Source organism: Marmota monax, unplaced genomic scaffold (assembly GCF_021218885.2).
Source record: "Marmota monax isolate L192 unplaced genomic scaffold, Marmota_monax_Labrador192_F-V1.1 WCK01_AAM20220418_F8-fsc00044, whole genome shotgun sequence".
NCBI classification, from domain to species: domain Eukaryota; kingdom Metazoa; phylum Chordata; class Mammalia; order Rodentia; family Sciuridae; genus Marmota; species Marmota monax.
The window spans coordinates 10,338,681-10,349,300 of NW_026695198.1; the positions used below are offsets into that span (position 1 = coordinate 10,338,681).

General features: G+C 34.4%; 1 protein-coding gene across 1 annotated transcript in view; it reads left to right on the plus strand.

The window, feature by feature from the left end:
* Tgs1 (trimethylguanosine synthase 1) overlaps positions 1 to 9,231 on the plus strand; it is a 44,160-nt gene extending 34,929 nt beyond the window's left edge. The window contains exon 13 of the mRNA XM_046428494.2: positions 7,371 to 9,231. Within this exon, the coding sequence (XP_046284450.1) occupies positions 7,371 to 7,493 (123 nt within the window). The 3' untranslated portion in view covers positions 7,494 to 9,231. The remainder of the gene's footprint in view (positions 1 to 7,370) is intronic.
* Positions 9,232 to 10,620: the final 1,389 nt, after the last annotated feature.

The following is a 10,620-nucleotide window of genomic DNA, read 5'->3' on the forward strand; positions in this document are numbered from 1 at the left end:
AGCTGGGGACTGGTGGCTCTTCATCCCCTGATGAGGGATGAAGAACTACCCAGAACCAACTCAGCACATTTATTATCTAGATTTTAACATCAAAAGGGTTTTTTTTTTTGGGGGGGGGGGCATGTAGCAGGGATTTAACTCAGGGGCACTCAATCACTGAGCTACATCTACAACCCTATTTTGTATTTTATTTAGAGTTAGGGTCTCACTGAGTTGCTTAGTACCTCGCTTTTGCTGAGGCTGGCTATGAACTCAGGATCCTTCTTCCTCATCTTCCTGAGCTGCTGGGATTACAGGGGTGCACCACTGCCCCCAAATCAAAAGGGTTTTCTATGAGAAAGTTTCTTCAAAGTAGGGCTGGGGATGTGGCTCAAGCCGTAGCACGCTCGCCTGGCATGCGTGCGGCCTGGGTTCGATCCTCAGCACCACATACAAACAGAGATGTTCTGTCTGCCGAAAACTAAAAAATAAATATTAAAAAATTCTCTCTCTCTCTCTCTCAAAGCAAGCAAGCTGAAGGACGAAGTCCAATTTCAACTTTGTGCTCATAATTCTTTACCCCCAGGAACAGGCACCTGAACTCAGGGTCAAGACTGATAGGCCTGTGGTAAGCCAGGAACCTCCTTTGAACAGGGCATCACCATAGTAATTGGGCAGTCTCAACTGTGCCTTTGCACTAGGAGTTCACAGCTCAGGTGCACTCCTGTCACAGGATAGTTCAAAGACTCATTCAAATCACCGCTCCCAACAGGGGAAGGCATTTATTGCAAAACTTGACCTGCCACATGTGTTCTCTTATTTAGTTAGTGGTATGTTCTCTTATTTAGTTAGTTGATCAAGTCTGTTCCGTTCTTAATAAAATCACTATATAATCACACATTGCAATTTGGATAAATTTGATAGTTCCTAATGTTTACTAGCAAGCTTTTCCTTTGGAGAGCTTGCTGCTAGATGATTAAAATAGTATTATCCTGTGTTATGCTACATACATGATCATTCTCTGAAGAGGCAATGAAACTGTCAGGCCTTATGAGCTGGGTTACAAAGACACAAGTTCACTTTTAGTCAAATGATTCTGAACATATCTTTTATTTCTTTACTACCTTGAGTAAATTTTCTTAGTAAATGATGTTAATAGAAAATAAAGGAATGCCCAGCTTTTCTGTGCCACACATGGTGCTACCTGTAAATCCTTTACTATTGGGGGTACTCTGGTCTGTTGTGCTTTATGTAACTTAGGTTGTAAAGAACAGCCTTATGTTTCCAGGATCAAGTAAATATTTGAATGAAGAAAAAAACAGGAAATATCTGTGAGAGCCTGAAATAGCATTTAAAGATTACCTGAAATACTGTTAGCAAACAAATTTAAGAAATTTAATTTTTCTTTACTGCATACAGGGAAATAGACGAAAGTTTGAATGTTGCCTGTTTGTCCATTGGTAGTGTATTTTCAAACCCCCCTCGCCCCTGAACTGTCCATCATAAATGTTTTTACTTATTTTTATTTTTGTGTAGTTTCTTGGTTGTTGGTTGGGTTTTCATTTGTTGCTTTTTATTTGATTTTTTCATATTTTTATTCATGTATTACTATTACACACAATATTGTGATTTTTTTTTTTTACATATTCATACATGCACATGATATATAACAATATAATTTGGTAGTTATCATTCCCCAGGATTTCTTTTTTTTTTTTTTTTTTTTTATGCCTTTATTTTTATCTGGTGCTGAGGATCGAACCCAGGGCCCTGCATGTGCTAGGTGAGCGCTCTACCACTGAGCCACAACCCCAGCCCTCCCCAGGATTTCTTCCTCCTTCCCTTTCCTCTACTCCACTGGTTTCTCTTTGCTCTCCTTGAGATTCTCCACGCCTTTTTTTTTTTTTCCTTCCTTTCTAGCTTCATATAAAACAAAACATACAGCACTTGATTTTCTGAATGTGGCTTATTTTGCTTAATATAAGATTCTTGAGTTCCACCCATTTTCCTATAGATGGCATAATTTCATTCTTTATGGCTGAATGAAACTTCATGGTGTATATATACCACATTTTCTTTATCCATTCATCCATTGATGGACAAGTAGGCAGGTTTCATAATTTGGCTATTATGCATTATACTGTAAACATGGGTATACATGTATCTATAGTAAGATGACTTTAATTCTTTAAGATAAATACCAAGGAGTGTTTTAGCTAAGTCATCTGGTGGTTTCATTTCTAGTCTTTTGAGGAGCCTCCATACTAACTTCCATAGTAGTTGTACTAATTTACAATCCTACCAACAGTACAAAAGTGTTCCTTCTACCCCCCACATCATCTTCAGCATTTATTATTATTTGTATTTTTGATGGCTGCCATTCTGACTGGAATGAGATGAAATTTCAATGTAGTTTTGATTTACATTCCCCTCATTGATAAAGATGTAGAACATTTTTTCATATATTTGTTGGTCATTTGTTTCTTTTGAGAAGTGTATACTTAGTTTATTTGCCCATTTTTTATAGGGTTATTTGATTGGGGTGGTGTTTTGAGATTTTTATATATTCTGGATATTAATCTTCTGCAGAAAAATAGCTAGCAAAGGTTTTTTGCTATTCTGTAGGATCTCTCTTTACATTCTTGATTACTTCCTTTGCTCTGTAGAGCTTTTTAATTTGATGTTATCCCATTTATTTATTCTTGATATTATTTCCTGAGCTTTAGGGGTCCTATTGAGGGAAGTCGTTGCCTGCACCTGTATGTTGGAATGTTGGCCATACTTTTTTTCCTAGAAGTTACTAGGAACAGTTCTATTCTAATTCCTAAGTCTTTGATTCATTTTGAGTTGACTTTTGTGCAGGATGAGAGATTAAGGTCTAGTCTCATTCTTCTACATATGGATAACCTGTCTTCCAGCACCATTTGTTTAAATGGCTATCTTCTAGCCAGCATACTTTTGGTACCTTTGTCCTGGATCAGATTACTGTATCTCTGTGAGCTTATTTTTGTGTCTTCTGTTCTGTTCCATTGGTTGATGTCTGTTTTTATGCCAGTACTATGCAGTTTTTGTTAGTATCACTCTGTGGTATAATTTGAAAGCAAGGATTGTGATGCCTCCAGAAATGCTTTCCTTTTTTTTTTTTTTTTGGCTTAGAATTGCTTTTGATTACTTGGGTCTTTGATTCTTCCAAATGAATTTTAAGACTATTTTTTCTAGTTCAGTGAAGAATGTCATCTGTTTGGTTTTGATTGTTTTGTTATGTTTTGTTTTTGTGGTTTTGGGGGGGTGGGTACTGGGGATTGAACCCAGGGACTCTTAATCCCTGAGCCACATCCCCAGCCATTATTATTATTATTTTGAGACAAGATCATGCTAAGTTGCTTAGGGCCTTGCTAAATTGTTGAGGTTAGCTTTGGCTTTGAACTGGTGATCCTCCTGCCTCAGCCTCCCAAGTTACTGGGATTATAGGCTTGCGCCACTATGCCCAGGCATGTTGTTGATATTTTAATAGTGATTATATTGAATCTGCATATTACTTTGGGTAATATGATCATTTTACAATATTAATTCTATGTAGCCACAAACATGAGAAATCTTTCCATCTTCTAGTGTCTTCAGTTTCTTTCTTTAGTGTCCTATAGTTTTCATTATCAAGGTCTTTCACCTTCTTGGTTAGATTTATTCCTTTTTGTTGTTGTCATTTGCTTTTTAGTTAATTTTTGTTTTTGTTTCAGGCTCTTGTGAATGGGAATCTTAGTAGATTCATTATTACTATATAGGAAAGGTATTGATTTTGTATGTTAATTTTATATCCTACTACTTTGCTGAATTTGTTATTAACTAGCAATCTTCTGATGGAGTTCTTTGGCTCTTCTAACTATAGGATCATATCATCTGCAAATGGTGATAATTTGACTTTTTCTTTTCCTATTTCTATTCCTTTTGTTTCCTTCTCTTGCCTGGCTGCTCTGGCTAGACCTTCTAGTGCTATATTAACAGGAGTGGTGAGACTGGACATCCTTGCTTGTTCCAGAATTTTTCCCTATTTACTATGATGTGGGCTTTGGGTTTGTTGTATATAGCTCATATGATATTGGGTTAAGTTCCTTCTGTCCCTTGTTTCTTTGAGGTTTTTATCATGAATGGATGCTGAATTTTGTTAAAGGCTTTTTTCTGCATCTATTAAGGTGACTGATTTTTGTCCTTAATTCTGCCTATTTGGTGAATTACATTTATTGATGGGTATATGTTAAAATATTTTTGTATAGTTTTTATTAGGGTATAACAAAGGAAAATGAGGGCAAAAAGTACCACAAGCCTTTACTTGGCCTGTTTGTCTTGAGGTTTCTCACAACCATTATTTCAGGTGCTTGCTGCTTTTGACAGAGGTCTGCAGGTTCTATAAAATACTCTTCATTTTCATCTGTTTTGTTTTGCAGTGTTAAGAATCAAACCCAGGGCCTGGCACGTAATATACATGCACTCTTAATACTGAGCTATACCCCCAGCTCACCTGGCTTAATTGGTTTCTAACCAAGTTTTTGCATATTGCAAATAAAGTGTTTCTGTCATTAATATGTATTGTGTATTCTCCAAATAGGATCCAGTTGGGAGTGTATTTGCTCTCATTTGATTATGAAACTCTTAACTTTATATTCATTTTCCTCTGGAGGGAAAATGCAGTTTTGAAAGTTTGACTCTTAAATCTTTGTTCCTTAATTTTTACCACTTGTCATCTTTGTTGTGACCTTTTTCTGTATCTCCTTTCCAAGTCCCCAAATTACATGTTTATTGCCTCACATAGTATCTAGTTGATGAGCCAGGCATGGTGACACACACCTGTTATCCCAGAAATTCTGTAGGCTGAGGCAGGTGGGTTGAAAATTCAGAGCCAAGCCTCAGCAACTTAGCAAGGCCCTAAACAACATAGAGAGACCCTGTCTCAAAATAAAAAAGCTGGGGATGTGGCACAGTGGTTAGGCACCCTGGATTCAACCCCCCATACCTAAACAAATAAATAAATAAATACCCAGTGATGAAAGTGCAATCTTAAGTTTTAATTCCAGTAGTTGTCATTTCTTTTAATAAATCTAACATTTTTGGATAGATGTAACCCAGAGCTGCTAATCTTTATATACCTAGCTATTCTTCTCCTTCCCATCTTCCCTCTATCATTTTCTCTCTTCTCCTGCCCTCAATTTATTAAATTTTAAGAAAAGAGTAAAGAACCAAATAACATTTTGACCAGTAAACCTGCTGGTGAAAGTTGAAAATAATAAGGTTAAGTATGCTTGAATTGAAGCACAGTATTATTTACTTGAACATAAGTCTTTGCAACTCCAAATTTCTAATCTTTAAAATAAATGATTTGAAAGTACAGAAAGGCTAGAAATTATTTTTCACCAGAACACTTGAAAGTAACTTTCTTTCCCAAATTTATTTCTAAATAGTAAAAAGGTATGAGTTTTGTCATCATATTTTGATAAGTAGATTCAGTATTAAGAGAAACACTTGTTTTGTTTATCATCTAATTCTCCCAACTTGACCAACCCTAGTAGATTTTTCTGCTGTTGTTTCATCTCTGCTTGGATTTTCTCAACCCAGCCTGATCTTTCCTCCTTCCCTTTCTCTTTGCCTCTTACCACAGTCTTACTCCCACCTTCCCTCAGAAATTTCGGCTTACCAATTTTACATTCTTTAAATAAATTACCTGTTACAAGGAACAGGAAAAATACTGCTCTTAAGTTTATTTTAGATGTACTGGTCAAAATCATTTTGCCCTTATAAAAAATTAGACATAAAGATATTGAAATAGGATATAAAACACTTATTCCTAATAATTGCCTCTGTGCTGTATTCACCTTATCCTTGATGTTTCTTACAGTTGTCCTGATAAACTGATTTCTGGTGATCTGACCACCAGATCTAGTTAATAGATCTCTGAGAGGTCAAATGGAAAAATATACTGGGCCAAACCAAAACCTTATCTATATAAGAACTTGGGGTAAAATATTGCTAGTGTGAAGTGAAAGAGGCCAGTGCAAGCATTTTGTAAGAAAACTAAGTATTCCTAATACGTGGCTGTTTTTAAATTTCTAGTTTCACGTATGAACAATGGGGTGTGATTGTTTATTTTTAATCACTATTAGACCTTCTGTGTTTGGCTTTTATTTTCATCTATTTCTATTGATAAAAACACAACCAGTCTCTTTTTATGCCCTGCTGGTAGTAGGGTTGGGGGGCTGAGGGTGACATCATTAACATCTTGGTGGAGCAACTCTTTTTTATTTTTCTTTTTTAAGAAGTTACCATAGAATGACCTGTTGGTTCTTCCCTATTTCTGTATCTGACTTTTTCTAACAGGAAGTTAAAATAATTCTAAATTTATACTCATTGGTAATGCATAGTAAATCTTACCTTCTACCAGTTGCTGGTTTAGTAGGTAAAATACTAGTAAGATCAGATTCTTTCAGCCCTCAACCAAACTAGACTAAATAAACATCTCTTTTTACAAAATATATAGTTATAGTTTTGCCGATTATTGTAACAGAAAATGCATGTCTCCTGTGTTTATAACTCATCCTTAGAATCAGTGTATCTCTTTACCACTCAGTTATTTCTGGTTTTTTTGTTTCATTTTTTTTTTTAATTGCCTAGGCTCTCCATCGTATTCCCCTTATCCTTAATCTTTCTTATTGTTGTCCTGTTAAACTGATTACTAGTGATCTGATCACCAGATCTAGTTCATAGATCTCAGAGAGATCAAATAGAAAACTATGCTGTGCCAAAAAATAACACAAAAAGAATAACAGGTGGAGGAGGTGGTCCAAATTGGGAGAACAATAAAAGGGATCAATTAGAGAAAGACAGACTTGTTGATAAAGACTCCTCATTTTAGTAGGGGTCATAGTCTGGATTATAGCCATCTTGCTATCTGTTCTTAGTATCATGTAGCAGGCACTCAGAAAATATTGTTAAACAATTAAGAGAGGAAGATGAAAATGATAAGGTAAACAAGGCAGAGGTTTTCAGGAAAGGACTTATTCTTTGAACACCTTTGTAAATAAACAAACCTGTGATTTAGGAAGATTTTCTGTTCCTGAGTTCTTTAGCTTATAGTATCGCCGAGGTCAAGTCCTTTACAGTAGCATAAAGATATGATCTTACCCATAAGATTAGAAGGGTCTGAAACAATAAGCATTTCTACCATGGAATATTGCATTAGTACCTACCTGGGAAGTAACGGTGAACATTTGAGATCTCTCATTATTTGAAAGATTTAAATAAAAAGCCAGGGTCTTCCTTTTATTTGATAAAGAATTGTAAATGAAAGAATTTATTTGAAATCATATTATATACATGTGACCTTCTTTTGTTTGTCTTTTTAGGTGGCATCCTTAGCTGGGCCTGGAGGACAAGTGGAAATAGAACAGAACTTTCTTAATAATAAACTAAAGACAATCACTGCTTATTTTGGTGACTTAATCAGAAGACCAGAGTCTAAAACCTAAACTGTGAAGCAGGACAAGGATAAAGATCATGTAATAATAAGAACATTTTTCATATGAAACACACAAAATGTCTTCCTGTATTCGCTGATATTTTATACCCACAGTCTTAAATCACCATGTGATATGGAAACTTTCTGAGTTTAACAAATATTAATGAAGTTTTGAGACATTTGGATGATATTAACTATGGACTGTCTATTGTACAGAAAGTTAGTAACCATCTGATATGAAAAGAGTATAGACTTGCCCCTGTGCTGAATTTCATTGTGTGTCTGTGTAAATATGGGGTTTTTTTTTAATATATTGGTTTAATATCTTTGTGTGTGTGTATGTATGTATATACATGTGTATAAAAAATAATTGCTGTATTTTTTTAACAGAAATGCAAAGAAAACAATGAACAAGTTATATTCTATATCCTGTTTAGCTGCTACTGAAATAATGTTATACATTTAAAGTCTCCCACCCTCTTCTCGGTCCTTTATTATCTCTCTAAAGATAATCACAGCAAACAGTGTATATAGTTTCTTTGGGAGAATAGAAAGGAATTAGAGTGTACCCTAATGTGCTCTTGTCTCCATTGATACACTGTTCAGTAACCTTCCTTGTTTTTACTTAATGTACCTTTTTTAAAAAAGCAGAAACCTTATCAGTTTATCTTGAAAACCTTTCCTTGTCAGTACATAAAGATAGATCTACCTTATTCTTTTTTAATGACTATTTTGTATTCCATCTTACGAATATGCCATAATTAATTAAACCAGTTCCCTATTGATGGACACTTGGACTCTTCAGGTTTTTGCACTTACCAACTGTTTTGCACTGTCCTTAAGTAAATTGGTTAACTTCTAGAAGTTAGGTATCCAGGGGTTTGTGCATTTTAATTTTGATAGATACAAATTGTCTTGATAAAATTGAACCAACTTTCAGACTTTAGACTTTCTTCTAGAATTTTTTTCTTTTCTTCATCTTGAATTTGCTTTTTTAACATCATTTTAGCTTATAAAGTTAGTATTTTTAAGATTTCCATTGCAAAATCAATGTGAAATATATTTTGTAATACAGAAATATATGTTCTTTTTCTATTAAAATGGCAGTGAAAGGAGAAAGAATGTATTGCTTAATTATTCATTTAGCAGGGTGTTCAGTCATTTTTATAAGTAGGTAAGAAATGATGTACAGCTTCTAACCATTGAGGGTTAGAGCTGGGATAATGTCAGCATGTGAAGCATCAAGCAAAACATGATTTTGAATAAGATAGGGTTAGAGAAAATGAAATAACTTGGAGGAATTTTCAATAAGCACTGAAAAACTAGACAAAAAAACTTGCTGAGGGTATAGCTTAGCGATAGAGCTAAGTGTTTTTTAATTATGCCAACATTAGTCATCAACAGTTCTGTATATGACCCCTAGACCTGGAAGAGTGACAAGATGGGTAAAAGTAGATTTTCAAAATTACCAGTTTTTTTGTCACAATATTTCATTCATACACTTCTTTCTGTTGTGCATAGTCTTACTTGTATTTAATATTAATATTAAAACTAATTTGCATTCCTGAATACATATGACCATGTATGAGTAGAAAAAGAAGCCTAACCAAGACCTAAAGTATTCTTGTCCCCTCAGTGATATAGCTAATTTACACACATTTGTTGATCATTAGTCCTCAAAAGAACTTTGAAATGTTTTAGTCTATTGTGTGACTCCTGCTCAAATAAAATCTTACCAAGAAGCCAAATATGTAAAATGGACTTTTTTTTTTTTTAATGGAACTGTTTACATTTAAAAAGAAGCCAACGGCCCCTATGGTCCAACGTGGTCTTTTTGTTTTTATTATTAAACTGCAAAATTTTTTTTACAAAAGTAAATACATAACTTTAACAATTTAAGATACAAAGTGAATGATTCAAAAAATGAAATTCGCAATTTTTCTCCCCTCTCTGTCACTTTTCCATTCCCCTTCCCAAAAGTAACCACTGCTAACATTCCTGGTATCTACCCTTTAAGACATTTCCCTAACAATAAAACTTGTATAAACACCATAGAGTGGGATGGGATTATATTATTTTGAAATTTTGTTTTTGATGTTGGGATGGAACTCAAGTTCTAGTGCGTGGTTATCATGTGCTCTGCCACTATACTCCAAGCCCCTAAAATTTTTATTTTTAATGTCTTGCAAAATTTTCTATATCAACGCATGTACATCTGCACTATCAATTTTAACAGACATATTGAACAAATCAGAATTGCTTTAAATATGACCCAATAATGAGCATTTAAATTAACAACTTTTGCAATTGCAGATAGTACTATTGGGTATCTAAGTAGAATAGTTTTCTAGAATTGAAACTTTTTAAGTCAAAGGTCTTGCTTTTATTTATTTATTTTTTTTAATTTGGTGTATCATATCAAGTTGCCCTCCATTGCCACCAACTATGCATAAAAAGGGCCAGTTTTCCTTACACCCTCAAAAGAATTTTACATTTTGATTTATTACCAATCTGATTAATAAACAATTTTAATTTGTCCTGATTGCTAGAGTGGTATGAGCAAATTTTCATATAATTATTAGCTAGTGCATGCATTGGGCATCTTGTTTTTGCCAAAAAAAGAACTAATTGCTACTAATCTTCTTCCACTAATTTGAAATCTAACCTCTGTGTGTGTGTGTGTGTGTGTGCATGTGCACATGCAGGCATGGTTCTGAAATTTATACCATTGATCCATTCCTGTGTTACATGTTTTTGGTTACCGTAGCTTCATTGTATGTGTTGACAGTTGCAAATTCCACCATTATTAATCTCAGAGTTTTCTGGTGCTTCCTAAGCATTTACTTTTTTAGATGAGTTTATTAATCCTTCAAGAATTTTCTTTGTAACAGCAATGGGGATTGAACCCAGGGCCTTGCACATGTTAGGCAGTATTCTATCACTAAGCTACATCCCTAGCCCTCTTTGGAATTTTTAATTTTCAGTTTAGGAAAAGTGATAGCTATTAAATTTTTTATTCAAGGACTTGTTTATGGTCTTCTGTTATTCTGATCTTTTATGTATTTCAGTAAAGCTAGTCACTCTATTGTATAAATCTTGCATTATTTTTTACCAAGTTTATTGCTTGATACTTCACT